General features: G+C 45.8%; 2 protein-coding genes across 4 annotated transcripts; one reads left to right on the top strand and one right to left on the bottom strand.

Annotated features, from left to right (window-relative positions):
* Positions 1–613: 613 nt before the first annotated feature.
* Positions 614–3,035, top strand: LOC123061206 (uncharacterized). 2 transcript variants are annotated; one of them, XM_044484189.1, is made up of 3 exons: positions 614–1,005; positions 2,343–2,527; positions 2,716–3,035. In XM_044484189.1, the coding sequence occupies exons 1-3, from the start codon at positions 903–905 to the stop codon at positions 2,737–2,739; spliced, it is 312 nt and encodes a 103-aa protein (XP_044340124.1). In that variant the 5' UTR covers positions 614–902; the 3' UTR covers positions 2,740–3,035. The 2 variants fall into 2 exon arrangements, with proteins under 2 accessions (XP_044340124.1, XP_044340114.1); XM_044484179.1 differs by having other exon boundaries at positions 2,343–2,546.
* A 356-nt stretch (positions 3,036–3,391) lies between these two features.
* LOC123061213 (protein translation factor SUI1 homolog) lies at positions 3,392–5,359 on the bottom strand. Of its 2 annotated transcripts, none has more exons than XM_044484200.1 (5): positions 5,181–5,359; positions 4,353–4,460; positions 3,886–4,097; positions 3,742–3,795; positions 3,392–3,652 (listed from the first exon to the last, which is right to left on the bottom strand). In XM_044484200.1, exons 2-5 carry the CDS (start codon positions 4,387–4,389, stop codon positions 3,608–3,610), a joined length of 348 nt encoding a protein of 115 aa, XP_044340135.1. In that variant the 5' UTR covers positions 4,390–4,460; positions 5,181–5,359; the 3' UTR covers positions 3,392–3,607. The 2 variants fall into 2 exon arrangements, with proteins under 2 accessions (XP_044340135.1, XP_044340138.1); XM_044484203.1 differs by having other exon boundaries at positions 5,071–5,222.
* Between the last annotated feature and the right edge of the window lie 13,377 nt (positions 5,360–18,736).

Below are 18,736 nucleotides of genomic sequence, written 5' to 3'. Positions count from 1 at the left end.
CGGCAGTGGAGCTCGAGCCCAAATCCATGGAGGCAAGGAGGTCATTACAGATGTAAGACATGGTTGAAGCAATTCCAAGGCCGCTTGATAGATGGGGAAGCCCCTCCTCGACGTGATTCAGCCGTGGAGAACTTAAAACAGGCGGATCCGGCCGCTGCCGCCGTGGATCGGGGACGGGCAGACGCGGGGGATCCAGCTCCCCTGTTTTTCTCGTTGTGGTTGTTTGTACAACGGTTGCAACAAAATGTGTTTTTTTGCTGCAACGGTTGGCTCGGTACACACTCGCGCGCAGATCTAACGGTTCGCGCTAATCGCATCGGACGGCTCGGGCTCGACCGGCCGAACCGTTGCGCCGGTGCGCCGGCGCAGATCGCTGCCCTCCGTGACTTCACATGGTTAACTACAGTGTCGACCTCACGCCTTGAGATAAGCGTCCCCTAAGGCCTTCCACTATGTGCCCGGTGCACTAAAATATAGCAGACTGGGCATCGATGCCCTTACAAAAAAAATTGGCACCGGCCTCACAATGTGCGTTTGCAGCCCATAGGAAAGCGGGACCCACACGTCCATAAAGAAATTGAGCAAGCCAACCTCTCCTCAATCCTTCACGCGAGTTCCTCTCGTCCGCCTCTGTCCAGAAAAAATCCCCTTTCTCCTCCGACCAGATCCATCTCCATCGTCACCTACTCGTCTCGATCCGGCGTAGATCTAGGCCAAATCGACACGCATCTCCTACTCTAGGCAAGGTGTTCGTCGGCCCAAGGTCCGGGCAGAGCGGAGGCGCGAGAGGAGGAATCTGTTGAGGTTCTCCGAGGCGCCGCGGCTAGTGGAGGTGATGTGCGGCGGGGGACGAGCTCCATGGACGAGGAGGAGGAAGCAGGAGGCGGAGGCGGGCCAGCAGTATGTTGTGGCTAGCGCTGCCCGGACTGCTGGATGGGCGGCTACTGCGCTGCATCTACTACTTTCTACTACTGCGCTGCCTCTACTGGTCTCGAAGCAGCATAGGTGAGGATGCGTGATGTTCAGCCTATGAAGCAAACAAAAATGTTTTACTGGATTCAGTTAAGACATTGTAATGTTCGGCCTATGAAGCTCTGTCTATTAGGACGTGCTATACTTGCATGTAGTGTAGTACTAGTTAATAATGTCAGTGATGCTAGTTTCCTGTTCTTAAAAATTGAAGGTAGTGTTCAACATTGCATTTAGCAGCAAGAAATAATAAAATTTAGCAGCAAGAAATAATAATAAAATGTTCTCATTCCACAATTTGTAAACTAAATTACACAATTACAAAGAAGATGCTCGACTGGAAAACTAAAGTAGAAAGGGGTAGAAATTAGTAAGATGAATTCATGTAGAACTTATAGATGATTTCACAAATGTCGCCCATTCCGGATAAATGCCATCTACTAGGTAGTATCCCAAGTTATACTTATTGTGATTGACTTCAAAGTGAACTTGTTCATGTCTTTTCTTTTGGGCATCATCATAAGCTGAAGTATCTTTGTGAAGAAGATCAAGGTATTTGCTCAGTTTGTCCACCTTTATCTTCTCCTTCTCAGTTTCAACTCTTTCTTTCTCAGCTTCTGCTTGAACTTTTGTGGCTTGTGCTTGAATAAGGGTGGCGTCGGCCATTTTCTCTGCAGCAATTGATTTTCTTAGTTGAATCTCATTAAATTTGTCCACACTCTCACTTGTCAAGCTTCCAGAGCATTTAGACTTGCTTGATGACTTCTGTTTATCTTTTGCGTCTTTTGAAGTGTTGCGTCTCGGGGGCCGTTGAAGTTCACCTTCCTCATCTATTGCCTGGGTTGGAGAACTATAAGCTCCTGATGCATTCAACTTGTTTCTTTTGTTCATCTCTTCAACTGAATAAGACCTTCTCCATTTAGCCTCTTTCCTCACGTACTCCCACCAGTGCTCATATGGAAAGGGTCTTTTTGTCTTGGCAACACTCATGTATTTGGCACGTACCCTCTCCATAAGTTGCTTGTCATCGCTCCCACTAGGCCATGTACTTTTTTCAACATTGTAGATACCATTGAACTTTGTAACCTTCTTTGTGGTCTTGGTCCAGTGGTTCTTGCATTGCCCAACTGTTTTCTTCTGCTCTTTCGTTGCATATTTGTTGTACTCTGCTGCGACTTCCTTCCAATAGGTCTCTGCCCTTTTGGAGTTTCCATCAATCGGATCACATGAATTGTGCACCCAAGCTGCTATGAGAAGTTCATCCTCACGCTTACTCCAGTTCTTGCCTTTTCCTTTTTTCTGAATCTCATCAGGACTACTATCACTGCCATCTTGATTATTGACAGTCGGATCTTCATCCACTTGATATGCAGGTGACATGGGAGAACTAAATCCAACTGGACTGTTCTCATCTCCTCTTGAACTAGTGCCTCTAGCAGATCCAAGAAAAGGTATGCATCAGCAGGAGAAGCTGGACTGCTACTTGAGCCTGCTCCAAATGCTCCTGGAGGGTACTGCCCCATGTTACCTTGGGAAGCAACACCATGGTAGCCTGGAGGTATGGATGGAACTTGCTGGTAACCTCCTTGAGCATATAAATTTGCATGGTGTGGGTGTTGATGCTGGAAACTGGGAATATATTGTGTGGGTAGATAATTCATATGTGGATGATGGGGATGGAAACTAGAAATGGGGATGGAAACTAGAATTGTACTGCAAACTAACTGGGCTCTGTGGATTTTGTAGGTTATTTGGGCTCTGTGCATCTGAAGGTGGGAAGGAGGAGTTCATCATGCTTGAAGATGAGTGCTTCATGTTTTGGGGGAGAGTTTTTCCAAGATCTTCTTGTGCTTCTACGAGCTTGTTCTGTATATTTTATAGACATATTCTCCAAACGGACAGATTTTTCTATTGCAGTGCAACGGTCATCTGAAAATTTGGGTGCTCTGGTTTGCTGTAACTTGAATGCTGTTTGGTATGGATTGAATGATGTTGCTCGGTGGTGGTTTGGGTAGGAATGCTTCTCTAGAGATGGCAGTTATACTTTAATATATTTTATTGTAGTGCTTGAAGTGGGCACCGGAGCAGCCACTTGCTCCGGTTCCCTGGAATATTTTTATGGCACCGGCTAGGCTATGGAAGGCATCGGTGCCAAATGAGGGAAAACTGGTTTTGACACCTCTTTTAGCCCACATAGTGGAAGGCCTAAGCGGTGTGGTGTCAGACGACTCGTCCTTGTCTGACGAGCTACAGATTTGGTTCGTGCCGGATGCTTCTGCCGACTACGGGTCCGCCAAGACGACACGGACCACACATCAGCGACCAGCGTGCAGCACATTAGGCTCATCAGACGAACAACCAAACAAGCATCCACAATCACGACAACGGAAGGAAACGAAAGTTGGGACCAAAATGAGAGTCATAGCCAAACGATACGGATTTTTATTTAGTCGGCAACATCTTTAGACAAACCATACTGATATGCTGGTACAGCAGCAGCATAATAACCAGGTGACAACACAACTTGCATCAAGCAAGAAACCGGTTCAACAAGCGGGCGGCAATATAGATGCCTTAAGTCTTCAATATAGAGTAGAACCGGCTGGCGGTTCGGGCATTTATCGGAGGCGGCTTCAGCTTAGAAGCCGTGGATCTTGATGAGCTCCTTCTTCGCAATTCCAGCCTAGCAGAGGAGAAAGGGGACAAGTGATTATGCACAGAAACATTAACAGAATGATGAATGGTGTTCATCTTGTTGGATGTCGAAGATACCTGGACTAGGAAAGTAGCAACATTCTTACGCTGATCACCCTGAAGCTGAATGACCTGCAGAAGATGAATTATCTAGTCAGTATACCAACACCGGGAGAGAATTGAGAACTAGATGGAAGTAAGTTAAAGTATCTGAGATCGTACCTGGCCTAGCTCTGGATCCTGGACTACTGTGCCATTGCAGCAGAATTCCTTCTTGAGATCCTTGAGGATCTTGTTGTAGCTGAACTCCTTCTTCAGGCCCTGGACAGTGGTCAGACTCTTCCTGCCGTTGCGCTGCTGGATGCGCACATGCACATAATCTTTTGCGCCCGGGCCTGCACCAGCATCCTCAGCATTTGCCTCAGCAAAAGGATCTACAAAGGAAGAAACCATGTCAGAGAAGATGTAGGCAGAGCTCATGTACATACAAGGTCACGATGAGCAATTGAACACCAAACCCTTGTTTAGGATAGGATGATCAGGTGACTACACACAAATTTCCAAATTTTTTTACTACAGTGAAGCTTTGAGAAGCTCAAAGTGACAAATTATATACATCAAACTACAGAATGTTCAATTTAGCATTTATTTCATGAGAAGCAACAGACATGGATGTAGTGGAAGCATACCGAAGGCAGATGGCAGAGTAACGTCGAGATCAGACATGAAACTTTGTTGTTGAGGTTTGACTGGCACCCAACAGATTATGGTTTCTCTTGTTGGCCTTTATGTGGAAGCTGCACAAAATCACAACATCCATCACATGCCATTCAATAAATGATGATTAAATGTTGAGAAACAAATAACAAGTGAAAGCGATATATGCAGGACCGAAGCAAATCAGGTACCCTCACGCCTAGCCGCGCCTAGCCGAGACCTAGTAACTTCATGGACCAAAACGAAGCAGTTCAACAGATCTACAGACCTCCCAGGAAACAGATGAACAGAGACGAAACTGTCCGAGGATTACAGGAATCCGAGATGCGCATAGTGCGACAAATCAACGAATCTAACCATTTCCCCGACTCTACGAGACCAAGTTCTCCCATACGCGAACGAATCGCGTCAATTTAAGCTATATACGGAGTTCTAGCAGAGCAGATCGCGAGAATAACCATCGATCCGTAAAAAATAATTCCCCAATCTTTTTAATCACCAAGATAAGAAATTCCCCCCAAAGCCTGACCAGCCGAAAACTAAACCGACACAGATCGCCTCATCCACCCCGACTCCTCAGCAGCCACGAACACGAAATCGACAACCAATCGCATCAAATCCGGGCACCAAAATCCCCCCAAGTCCCCGCTATTACAGCTGCGAGATCCGCCGGCCTCCGGAATCACTAACCGCGGGAGCGCGGAGCGATCGAGAGCTCGCGACGAGACGCCTAAAGATCCCCAAATCTTGGAGGAAGCTAGCACGCGGATTTAATCGGGGAGGGGAAAGCGGATGGTTACCTTTTTGCTGGCCGAGCGCACGCGACAGGAGAGGGAGGGGACGCGGTGCGAGGAGAGAGAGAGAGAGGCGGATGTGAGCTGGGCCGGCCGGGAGGTGTCGCGCACTTATAGTGGAAGGAAACGTATAATTAGGCAAACCGCCTTATGCAGAGAGGGGGAGGAGCTGTACACGGCTCTAGGGTTCTGGATTCCCTCCGACCCATCCAGAAAAGCCGTTTAAATTGATTTTATTTATGACTATTCTTTAATTGCCAGGAAATTGTTATTACGCGGAGTAATTAATTAATTAAGGACGCCGATAACCACTGAACATTCAAATTTGAAGGGACCTTCCAACGAACGACACAGCAATCGAAAAGATAGTTAACATTGTCTTTCAAGCCAAAATATGCATCGATTGAACTTAAGATTTTTGCCAACCGAGTTGCCCTGCTCGTGTGCTTACCCGTTACATTCTCAATCATTCGGCTAACGGACAAAGAGAGCACCGCTGTGATTGTTACTTCCGGGTCAGCCGGTGTAGTACCTCTGACGGACAAAGCCGAAGGCTTAGCACTCTTAAATGTTCGAATCGGTCGGCCATGCCATAGGAGTAAAGTGGAGGGGGTCTTTCAAACCCTGACTCGGGGCTTTACCCCCGAGGTAACCCGCATTCGGACGATCTAGCCGGTAACACCTCATATCACTTTACGGCCTCACGCACGGTATTCCCACGGGCCTTACCATGGTCCGGGACCGTTTGCGCCTTTTGGCTCACGTATATGATAGTGTCGCTAGCATCCATATGACAGAGAACCCGGGCCGACATGACTAGTCGTGAACCCAAAGTGGCACCAACTTACGGGGACAAGCATACATGAATCAATATCGAGCATGTCGGTCAGCAGCATGCGAATCCAGGCTGTAGCACTGGGCTAACAGGACTCCGGGAACCCGGGCTGTAGCAGGCTAGGCAGGACTCCGGATGTCACCGTGTGACATTTCCCCGAAGGGACAGACACAGGAACGAAGTGAATCACATGCCGGCCAGTCAAGTGTTCCGGAGCAGTAGTGCTGGGCTAGCAGGACTCCGATGAACCGGGCTGTAGCGGACTACTATGGCTCATGGAAGCATAAGACTACATTTCCCCATAAAAGAGGCTACCAGGGATAAACAACTAGGTTGTCGGATCCCACACATACCAAGTATTTCAATCACACACACAATATGCTCGATATGTGTAAATACAACATGGCATCACAACAAAACTCTACGACTCAAAATATTTATTCATTAGGCTCCGAGGAGCGAGATATTACAAACATGGGTCTCCTGACCCAACAATCATAGCATATAATCAAAGCACATGCGGAAGCTTAACATGTTTGAGTACAGACATCTATAAATGAAAAAGGCTGAGAAGCCTGACTATCTACCAGATTCTGCCGAGGGCACAAGATCGTAGCTGAGGTATCAAGCTAAACGTTGAAGTCCACACGGAACTACTAGCGAGACTAACGTCTCTGCAAAACATAAAGTAAGCAAACGTGAGTACAAATGTACCCAGCAAGACTTACATCAGAACTAACTACATATGCATCGGTATCAACAAAGGGGTGGTGGAGTTTAACTGCAGCAAGCCAGCTTTGACTCAGTGGCTAACCTAAACTACGACTGCAAGTAACTCTTTTGAGGTGGCGCACACGAGTCCACAAATTCACCATACCAATACACCACTATGGATCCGCTCCCGTCTCCCTGCGAGAACGCCATACATAGCACTCACGCTTATCTTGCGAGTTTTAGAGTATCCACTTTCACTTGTCTATGAACTATGCAAGGGGTCCAAGTTTCCATATCCGAGGAATCCGGCTATTTGAATAGATAATGATAACCCTGCAGGGGTGTACTTCTTCACACACGCTCTCGCCACTTACCACCATGTACACGTCGTGTATCTCGGCAACCTTCAAGCGGAAGCCTGGTGAGGGAATCGGCCATGACCTGACTAACCAACAAGTCTCTAGTCCAGGTTTATCGCCTATTCGGGTTCCATCCGCAAGGAGATCCGGCCGGGGTGTCGCTCACGACCCCAAACGATGTGTACAGGGTTCCCAAGCCCACCATCCGGGTGCCACTTGGTACACCGGGCCACTGTGCCTAGTCTGTCCCAAGCCCACCTGTACCGGGTGCCACCTGGTAGACTACTAACACTACCTACAAACACCAGAAGCTAGTTGCAACTCCTGGACAAAGATCAGGTTGATTAATAAGTCGAGAGAGCTTGGAGCGCCCGGAGCCCAATGTGTGGTAGTAACTATTCATGGATCACAAACACAGAACTCAGTTCCTAAGGACGGCTGCAATGAGACAACCCATCATGTACTCCTACATGGCCTCTCACCGCTACCTTTACCAAATCGTGTTCACACACTTAGCTCTCAACAGTAGGACATGTTCACCACATTCCAACTCATCCCCGATGAATCAGACCTGACTCAACTCTAAGCAGTAGCATGCATGACAAACAAACATGAATGAGTAGGCACATCAGGGCTCAAACAACTCCTATTCATGCTAGTGGGTTTCATCTATTTACTGTGACAATGACAGGTCATGCAGAGGAAAGGGGTTCAGCTACCGCAACATGTAACAGTTGAAACGTTGTTGCCCTAATGCAGTAAAAGAGAGCAGGAGCGAGAGAGAGGGATTGTATCGGAATGAACAAGGGTTTTTTGCTTGCCTAGCACTTCTGAAGATAATATAGTTCTTCATCGGTGTCATCGATCACATCGTCGATACACGTCTACCGAGAGGGGACAAACACCGACAACTGAGAAAGAACACAATCAATACAATGCACAATATGATGCATGATCACTACATGGCAATATGATGTGATTTGGACTAATGCAACAGAAAGTCATTTTAATTGAAGTGGAATGCAAAACTATATCAAATTCCAACTCCAAACCTATTATGAAATTTTCCCTAATCATGTTTCATCCTAAACAGTGAGGTTAACTTGCTCAAACATGCATGAAAATGGTACAGATGGATTCCTTGAATTTTTCTGATAATTTTTCATATATAAATTATTTCATTTGGAGTTATAGATAATTTTCTATGATTTTTAGAAGTTTTGGGCATTTCCTGGAATTCCCTGAATAAACTTAAATCCAGAAAATAATTTATAGCGTCAGCATTACGTCATGCTGACCTCAGCAGTTCAACAGGCGCCGCCCAGGTTAAACCTGACATGTGGGGCCTGCTTGTTAGTGACTAAGGGCTGGTTAGGGTCGCAGACAGGTGGGACCGGTCAAACGCCACGTCAGCAAAGTCAACTCTGACGCGTGGGTCCCGTCTGGTTTAACTAAATCTAATAAAAAATAACCTATGGTTATTTAGCTGGTGGGGCCCTAATGTCAGCGACTGGAGGTTAATTTGTTGCGCGATTAGTCCCTAATGATGGCCACATCGGCAGTCGCCGGAGCCTTGCCGGCGGCGACCCAAACGACGGCGGCTCGGCTCGGATTTGAGCTACGGGTGGTGGTTTGGCGAGCTGAGGGCTCCGGGGAGTAGCTCTTGCTCGTCCGCATCCAAAGGACCGGACGGGAGGCCGCGGGGTGGCCGAAAAGTGACCGGCGACGAGGTTTGGTGGCGGCGGCACGGTGGGTTGCGGGTTTGGGGTTGTGGTGCGCTAGGGGAGGAGCTGGTGCGTGCGTTCGGCTCCTGGGAGCATGGTGAGTACAAAGGCAGGCTCAACAGGGTACGGCGACAGCTGTGGCCATGTCAGCAACACGGCAGGGCGACGGCGAGCTCGGGCACGACGGGGATCGAGGCTAGCAGAGAGAAACAGAGGGGGCGAGCATAGGGGAAGGTGTAGAAGCTCACAAGGGATCGGGGGAGAAGCTCAGCGGCTCGGGGAAGCTTCTGCAACGACGAATCGACGGGCGGCAATCGTCGGGGCAGAGGATGATGACGATGGCGATGGCGGCGTTCCAGGGCACCCGGCGTTGCGTGACTCGGCGAGGAGGACGAAGGTGATGAGGCGGATCCCTGAGGCACGTCGGGGAGGCGAGAGGGAGGCAGTGGCCATGGTGAACGGCGACGGTGGCGATGAGCTCCGCTCGGTGGTGCGCGCGAGAGGGGAGTAGAGGAGGGGAGAGGAACGGGGAGAGTGAGAGGGGCCTGGGGGTGCGTGGCGTCCTTAGCCAACTCTGAACGGTCGGCGGCAAGCAGGAGGTGGCGATGCATGTGCGCGCGCGCCGCAGGCACACGCCTTGGTCCTCCTGGCGGGAGGTTGGTGGTGATTGGCAGAGGCCAGTGGGCTGGGCCTCTGCTGGCTGGGCCGAACAGGTAATTGGGCTGCTGGCAGGTAGGCCAGGTAAGTGGCTGGGCTTCTCTCTCTCTCTCTGTCCTTTCTATTTTTCTTACTGTTTTGTTTTTTCTGTCTTTTGCCACTGTTTTCAATTTCAAAACAGAATCCAAACACTGCCAATAAACCTTTGAATATTTTTATGTTGCTAACTGGATTGTTCCCGATGCACATAAAATATTTCAAAGTTATTTGAATATATATTCTATATATTAAGAATATAGATCCAAATTCAAATACAAATATGATTTAAATTCAATGTCCCAAAATATTCCATAAAATTGTTCCAGAATTTTGGATTGATGTATAGCTCTTTCCAAAATTACCAAAACTATTTTTAGGCATTTTGGCTTCACTGAATGCATTTTCAGGGTTCTTGCCCTTTATTTAAAATTTTGAGGCTTCCACTTTCCTCAATTCAAGTTTCATATGAATTTAAACATGATGACATGGATGCAAATGCTAGCCTAGAGCACTACTAGACTAGGGATGTGGCAGTAGAAGCCAATGGCTGGCTGACGGAGTTTGGATGCGCAATTTGAATTATGACATAAAGTACTTTGATACATAGAGTCGAACATAATCATTTATTTACACCCGGTCTAGCCCATCTATTAAGGTGTCTAGAGTGCAATCCTTCTGTGAAAACTGAGCAGCAGGCATGATACGCTCGTATGCGAGACTGCTGGGTATTTCTTCCCCGTCCGGCCCCATAGGTCCTACCTCGGCTAGGTACGTCGTATCAACACCTATATACTGGGTCTTAACCATGGCCTAGGCCTTCCTCGGCCCTTCCCGGCAGGAGGACACCTTCCCAGCCTGGATCCAGCGCCGAGCCCTTTTCAGATGTTCGGCTAGGACGGCCATGTCTTCGGGCACGTCCTCCACCTCACGCTATAAATCCTTGAAGACATCCTTCATCGATTTCAGCGCACTCTCGTGCACCACGCATATATGAGCCACCATATCTTCGGGCACCGGACCTCGGACGTTAAGGGTTGGCCGGACAGAGAAGCTGCCAAGAAACATAAGTTAGCCTGCTAATTACCTCAGGTAATCGACACACTTAGGAAAGCTCGAAATCAAAACTTACCAAAACTCATCTCATCCGTTTGACGATTCTTTGCCTCGGTAACAACCAGTTGAGCTTTTAAACTCTCAATCTCTTGGGCTTGTCGAGCATTTTCTGCCCTAAGTGCATTAGTACCATCCCTTCTTTAGGTTAGTACATGTTGGTTGGCCTGGCGCCGTGATTCCGTATACAACAAATCCTTGCGGGCCTACTTAAGATTTCTTTCAAGATGACCTAGGGCTTCCGCTGCTACATTGGATTATGTTGTCAGGCCATCTCAAGATCTCCATAGCGACAACTTTATATGCCAAACAAGCACTTACTGTGCGCCTCCCTGGTGAACCTTTTCACCTGCTCCACCTCGGCCAAGGTGGCATCCAACTTCCCCTTTGTCTGGGAAAGGGCTTCAGATAGCCGATCATTCCTCGCCCGAGCAATATGTCAAAAATGGCTTTTTAGGTTAAATCCAAGCCTCGCTACGGGCAACCTTGCCCATATCAAGTCTTAGGGGATACTGCCATCGTCGACAGTTTTGTTTGTCTTTAAACAAACAGAAAGATATTAGAAATCTTCAAGATAAAAGGGCTTGGGCGGAACTTTACTTGCAGGCCCTGTGACATAACACTTACTGCTTTCTCAAACCTACAGCGGGCCGCTCCGAGGTGCGCTTGTTAGGGAACGTAGTAATTTCAAAAATTCCTACGCACATGCAAGATCATGGTGATGCATAGCAACGAGAGGAGAGAGTGTTGTCCACGTACCCCCGCAGACCGAAAGCGGAAGCGTTAGCACAACGTGGTTGATGTATTCGTTCGTCTTCACGATCCGACCGATCAAGTATCGAATGCACGGCACCTCCGAGTTCTGCGCATGTTCAACTCGATGATGTCCCTCGAACTCCGATCCAGCCGAGCTTTGAGGGAGAGTTCCGTCAGCACGACGGCGTGGTGACGATGATGATGTTCTACCGATGCAGGGCTTCGCCTAAGCACCACTACGATATGATCGAGGTGGATTATGGTGGAGGGGAGCACCGCACACGGCTAAGAGATCCAAGTGATTAATTGTTGTGTCTATGGGGTGCCCCCTGGCCACGTATATAAAGGAGTGGAGGAGGGGAGGGGCCGGCCCTCTCTATGGCGCGCCCTAGGGGAGTCCTACTCCCACCGGGAGTAGGATTCCCCCTTTCCTAGTAGAACTAGGAGCCCTTCCAAATAGTAGGAGTAGGAGGGAAGGGAAAAGGAGAAGGAAGGGGGCGCCCCCCTCCCTAGTCCAATTCGGACCAGCCCATGTGGAGGGGTGCGGCCACCCTTTGAGGCCTTTCTCTCCTTTCCCGTATAGCCCATTAAGGCCCAATACGAATTCCCGTAACTCCCCGGTACTCCCGAAAATACCCGAATCACCCGGAACCTTTCCGATGTCCGAATATAGTCGTCCAATATATTGATTTTTATGTCTCGACCATTTCGAGACTCCTCGTCATGTCCCCGATCTCATCCGGGACTCCAAACTCCTTCGGTACATCAAAACACATAAACTCATAATATAACCGTCATCAAACTTTAAGCGTGCGGACCCTACGGGTTCGAGAACTATGTATACATGACCGTGACACGTCTCCGGTCAATAACCAATAGCGGAACCTGGATGCTCATATTGGCTCCTACATATTCTATGAAGATCTTTATCGGTCAAACCGCATAACAACATACGTTGTTCCCTTTGTCATCGGTATGTTACTTGCCCGAGATTCGATCGTCGGTATCTCAATACCTAGTTCAATCTCGTTACTGGCAAGCCTCTTTAATCGTTTCGTAATACATCATTCCGCAACTAACTCATTAGTTGCAATGCTTGCAAGGCTTTAAGTGATGTGCATTACCGAGTGGGCCCAGAGATACCTCTCCGACAATCGGAGTGACAAATCCTAATCTCGAAATACGCCAACCCAACAAGTACCTTCGAAGACACCTGTAGAGCACCTTTATAATCACCCAGTTACGTTGTGACATTTGGTAGCACACAAAGTGTTCCTCCGGTAAACGGAAGTTGCATAATCTCATAGTCATAGGAACATGTATAAGTCATGAAGAAAGCAATAGCAACAAACTAAATGATCAAGTGCTAAGCTAATGGAATGGGTCAAGTCAATCACATCATTCTCCTAATGATGTGATCCCGTTAATCAAATGACAACTCATGTCTATGGTTAGGAAACATAACCTTCTTTGATCAACGAGCTAGTCAAGTAGAGGCATACTAGTGACACTCTGTTTGTCTATGTATTCACACATGTATTGTGTTTTCGGTTAATACAATTCTAGCATGAATAATAAACATTTATCATGATATAAGGAAATAAATAATAACTTTATTATTGCCTCTAGGGCATATTTCCTTCAGTCTCCCACTTGCACTAAAGTCAATAATCTAGTTCAAATCGCCATGTGATTTAATACCAATAGTTCACATCACCATGTGATTAACACCCATAGTTCACATCGACATGTGACCAACACCCAAAGGGTTTACTAGAGTCAATAATCTAGTTCACATCGCTATGTGATTAACACCCAAAGAGTACTAAGGTGTGATCATGTTTTGCTTGTGAGAGAAGTTTAGTCAACGGGCCTGCCACATTCAGATCCGTAAGTATTTTGCAAATTTCTATGTCAACAATGCTCTGCACGGAGCTACTCTAGCTAATTGCTTCCATTTTCAATATGTATTCAGATTGAGATTTAGAGTCATCTGGATCAGTGTCAAAATTTGCATCGACGTAACCCTTTACGGCGAACCTTTTTGTCACCTCAATAATAGAGAAACATATCCTTATTCCATTAAGGATAATTTTGACCGCTGTCCAGTGATCTACTCCTAGATCACTATTGTACTCCCTTGCCAAAAACAGTATAGGGTATACAATAGATCTGGTACACAGCATGGCATATTTTATAGAACCTATGGCCAAGGCATAGGGAATGACTTTCATTCTCTTTCTATCTTCTGCCATGGTCGGGCTTTGAGTCTTACTCAGTTTCACACCTTGTAACACAGGCAAGAACTCTTTCTTTGACTGTTCCATTTTGAACTACTTCAAAATCTTGTCAAGGTATGTACTCATTGAAAAACTTATCAAGCATCTTGATCTCTCTCTCTATAGATCTTGATACTCAATATGTAAGCAGCTTCGCCGAGGTCTTTATTTGAAAAACTCCTTTCAAACACTCCTTTATGATTTGCAGAATAATTCTACATTATCTCCGATCAACAATATGTCATTCACATATACTTATCAGAAATGATGTAGTGCTCCCACTCACTTTCTTGTAAATACAGGCTTCACCACAAGTCTGTATAAAACTATATGCTTTGATCAACTTATCAAAGCGTATATTCCAACTCCGAGATGCTTGCACCAGTCCATAGATGGATCGCTGGAGCTTGCATATTTTGTTAGCACCTTTAGGATTCACAAAACCTTCTGGTTTCATCATATACAACTCTTCTTTAATAAATCCATTAAGGAATGCAGTTTTGTTTATCCATTTGCTAGATTTCATAAAATGTGGTAATTGCTAACATGATTCGGACAGACTTAAGCATAGATACGAGTGAGAAACTCTCATCGTAGTCAACACCTTGAACTTGTCGAAACCTTTGGCGACAATTCTAGCTTTGTAGATAGTGACACTACTATCAACGTCCGTCTTCCTCTTGAAGATCCATTTAATCTCAATGGCTCACCGATCTTTGGGAAAGTCAATCAAAGTCCATACTTTGTTCTTATACATGGATCTCATCTCAGATTTCATGGCCTCAAGCCATTTCGTGGAATCTGGGCTCATCATCGCTTCCTCATAGTTCGTAGGTTCGTCATGGTCAAGTAACATGACCTCCAGAACATGATTACCGTACCACTCTGGTGCGGATCTCACTCTGGTTTACCTACGAGGTTTGGTAGTAACTTGATCTGAAGTTACATGATCATCATCATTAGCTTCCTCACTAATTGGTGTAGGAGTCACCGAAACAGATTTCTGTGATGAACTACTTTCCAATAAGGGAGCAGGTACAATTACCTCATCAAGTTCTACTTTCCTCCCACTCACTTCTTTCGAGAGAAACTCCTTCTCTAGAAAGGATCCATTCTCAGCAATGAATAACTTGCCTTTGGATCTGTGATAGAAGGTGTACCCAACATTTTATTTTGGGTATCCTATGAAGACACACTTCTCTGATTTGGGTTTGAGCTTATCAGGTTGAAACTTTTCCACATAAGCATTGCAACCTCAAACTTTAAGAATCGACAACTTTGGTTTCTTGCCAAACCACAGTTCATACGGTGTCGCCTCAACGGATTTAGATGGTGCCATTTTAACGTGAATTCAGCTGTCTCTAATGCATAACCCCAAAACTATAGTGATTAATCGGTAAGAAACATCATAGATTGCACTATATCCAATAATAGTACGGTTATGACGTTCGGACACACCATTATGCTGTGGTGTTCCAGGTGGCATGATTTTGTGAAACTATTCCACATTGTTTTAATTGAAGACCAAACTCGTAACTCAAATATTTGTCTCTGCGATCAGATTGTAGAAACTTTATTTTCTTGTCACGATGATTTTCCACTTCACTCTGAAGTTCTTTGAACTTTTCAAATGTTTCAGACTTATGTTTCATCAAGTAGATATACCCATATCTGCTCAAATCATCTGTGAAGGTCAGAAAATAACGATACCCGCCGCGAGCCTCAACACTCATCGGACTACATACATCAGTATGTATATTTCCAATTTGTCAGTTGCTCGCTCCATTGTTCCGGAGAACGGAGTCTTAGTCATCTTGCCCATGAGGCATGGTTCGCAAGCATCAAAATGATTCATAATCAAGTGATTCCAAAAGCCCATCAGCATGGAGTTTCTTCATGCGCTTTACACCAATATGACCTAAACGGCAGTGCCACAAGTAAGTTGCACTATCATTATTAACTTTGCATCTTTTGGCTTCAATATTATGAATATGTGTATCACTACGATCGAGATCCAACGAACCATTTTCATTGGGTGTATGACCATAGAAGGTTTTATTCATGTAAACAGAACAACAATTATTCTCTAACTTAAATGAATAACCGTTTTGCAATAAACATGATCAAATCATATTCATGCTCAACGCAAACACCAAATAACATTTATTTAGGTTTAACACTAATCTCGAAAGTATAGGGAGTGTGCGATGATGATCATATCAATCTTGGAACCACTTCCATCACACATCATCACTTCACCCTTAACTAGTCTCTGTTCATTCTGCAACTCTCGTTTCGAGTTACTACTCTTAGCAACTGAACCAGTATCAAATACCGAGGGGTTGCTATAAACACTAGTAAAGTACACATCAATTACATGTATATCAAATATAGCATTGTTCACTTTGCCATCCTTCTTATCCGCTAAATACTTGGGCAGTTCCGCTTTTAGTGACCAGTCCCTTTGCAGTAGAAGCACTTAAGTCTCAGGCTTAGGTCCAGGCTTGGGCTTCTTCACTTGAGCAGCAACTTGCTTGCCGTTCTTCTTGAAGTTTCCTTTCTTTACCTTTGCCTTTTTTTTGAAACTAGTGGTCTTGTTAATCATCAACACTTGATGCTCTTTCTTGATTTCTACCTTCATCGATTTCATCATCATGAAAAGCTCAGGAATCATTTTCGTCATCCCTTGCATACTATAGTTCATCACGAAGTTCTACTAACTTGGTGATGGTGACTAGAGAATTTTGTCAATCACTATTTTATATGGAAGATTAACTCCCACTTGATTCAAGCGATTGTAGTACCCAGACAATCTGAACACATGCTCACTGCTTGAGCTATTCTCCTCCATCTTTTAGCTATAGAACTTGTTGGAGACTTCATATCTCTCAACTCGGGTATTTGCTTGAAATATTAACTTCAACTCCTGGAACATCCATATGATCCATGATGTTCAAAACGTCTTTGAAGTCCCGATTCTAAGATGTTAAGCATGGTGCACTAAACTATCAAGCAGTCATCATATTGAGCTAGCCAAACATTCATGACGTCTGCATCTGCTCCTGCAATAGGTCTGTCACCTAGCGGTGCATCAAGGACATAATTCTTATGTGCAGCAATGAGGATAAACCTCAGATCACGGATCCAATCCGCATCATTGCTACTAACATCTTTCAACTTAGTTTTCTCTAGGAACATATCAAAAATAAAACAGGGGAGCTAAACGCGAGCTATTGATCTACAACATAGATATGCTAATACTACCAGGACTAAGTTCATGATAAATTTAAGTTCAATTAATCATATTACTTAAGAACTCCCACTTAGATAGGCATCCCTCTAATCCTCTAAGTGATCACGTGATCCAAATCAACTAAACCATAACCGATCATCACGTGAAATGGAGTAGCTTTCAATGGTGAACATCACTTATGTTGATCATATCTACTATATGATTCACGCTCGACATTTCGGTCTCAGTGTTCCGAGGCCATATCTGCATATGCTAGGCTCGTCAAGTTTAACCTGAGTATTCTGCTTGTGCAAAACTGGCTTGCACCAATTGTAGATGGACGTAGAGCTTATCACACCCGATCATCACGTGGTGTCTGGGCACGACGAACTTTGGCAACGGTGCATACTCAGGGAGAACACTTTTATCTTGAAATTTAGTGAGAGATCATCTTATAATGCTACCGTCAATCAAAGCAAGATAAGATGCATAAAAGATAAACATCACATGCAATCAAAATATGTGACATGATATGGCCATCATCATCTTGTGCCTTTGATCTCCATCTCCAAAACATCGTCATGATTTCCATCGTCACCGGCATGACACCATGATCTCCATCATCTTGATCTATATCAATGTGTCGTCACATGGTCGTCTCGCCAACTATTGCTCTTGCAACTATTGCTATCGCGTAGCGATAAAGTAAAGCAATTATTTGGCGCTTGCATCTTATGCAATCAAGAGGCAACCATAAGGCTTCTGCCAGTTGCCGATAACTTCAACAAAACATGATCATCTTATACAACAACTTATATCTCATCATGTCTTGACCATATCACATCACAACATGTCCTGCAAAAACAAGTTAGACGTCCTCTATTTTGTTGTTGCAAGTTTTACGTGGCTGCTACGGGCTGAGCAAGAACCGTTCTTACCTATGCATTAAAACCACAACGATAGTTTGTCAAGTTAGTGATGTTTTAACCTTCTCAAGGACCGGGCGTAGCCACACTCGGTTCAACTAAAGTTGGAGAAATTGACACCCGCTAGTCACCTGTGTGCATAGCACGACGGTAAAACCAGTCTCGTGTAAGCGTACGCGTAATGTCGGTCCGGGCCGCTTCATCCGACAATACTGCCGAACCAAAGCGTGACATGCTGGTAAGCAGTATGACTTATATCGCCCACAACTCACTTGTGTTCTACTCGTGCATATTACATCAACGCATAAAACTTGGCTCGGATGCCACTGTTAGGGAACGTAGTAATTTCAAAAATTCCTACGCACATGCAAGATCATGGTGATGCATAGCAACGAGAGGAGAGAGTGTTGTCCACGTACCCTCTTAGACCGAAAGCGGAAGCGTTAACACAACGTGGTTGATGTAGTCGTACGTCTTCACGATCCGACTGATCAAGTACCGAACGCACGGCCCCTCCGAGTTCTGCACACGTTCAACTCGATGATGTCCCTCAAACTCCGATCCAGCCGAGCTTTGAGGGAGAGTTCCGTCAGCACGACGGTGTGGTGACGAAGATGATGTTCTACCGACGCAGGACTTCGCCTAAGCACCACTACGATATGATCGAGGTGGATTATGGTGGAGGGGGGCACCGCACACGGCTAAGAGATCCAAGGGATCAATTGTTGTGTCTATGGGGTGCCCCATGGCCACGTATATAAAGGAGTGGAGGAGGGGAGGGGCCGGCCCTCTCTATGGCGTGCCCTAGGGGAGTCCTACTCCCACCAGGAGTAGGATTCCCCCTTTCCTAGTAGAACTAGGAGCCCTTCCAAATAGTAGGAGTAGGAGGGAAGGAAAGGGAAGGGAAAAGGAGAAGGAAGGAAGGAAGGGG

Source organism: Triticum aestivum, chromosome 1A, assembly GCF_018294505.1.
Source record: "Triticum aestivum cultivar Chinese Spring chromosome 1A, IWGSC CS RefSeq v2.1, whole genome shotgun sequence".
NCBI lineage: Eukaryota > Viridiplantae > Streptophyta > Magnoliopsida > Poales > Poaceae > Triticum > Triticum aestivum.
This window is presented reverse-complemented; position numbering and strand designations above follow the sequence as displayed.

Bases quoted from the DNA above. Each gene is read 5' to 3' on its own strand.
- LOC123061206 (XM_044484179.1), top strand. From the start codon at position 903: ATGTTGTGGCTAGCGCTGCCCGGACTGCTGGATGGGCGGCTACTGCGC. The intron at 1,006-2,342 runs GTGAGGATGCGT...CTTGATATGCAG, and splicing joins CTGGTCTCGAAGCAGCATAG to GTGACATGGGAGAACTAAAT. The intron at 2,547-2,715 runs GTAACCTCCTTG...TGGATTTTGTAG, and splicing joins GGTATGGATGGAACTTGCTG to GTTATTTGGGCTCTGTGCAT.
- LOC123061213 (XM_044484200.1), bottom strand. From the start codon at position 4,389: ATGTCTGATCTCGACGTTACTCTGCCATCTGCCTTCG. The intron at 4,098-4,352 runs GTATGCTTCCAC...CTTCCTTTGTAG, and splicing joins TACTCTGCCATCTGCCTTCG to ATCCTTTTGCTGAGGCAAAT. The intron at 3,796-3,885 runs GTACGATCTCAG...CATCTTCTGCAG, and splicing joins AGGATCCAGAGCTAGGCCAG to GTCATTCAGCTTCAGGGTGA.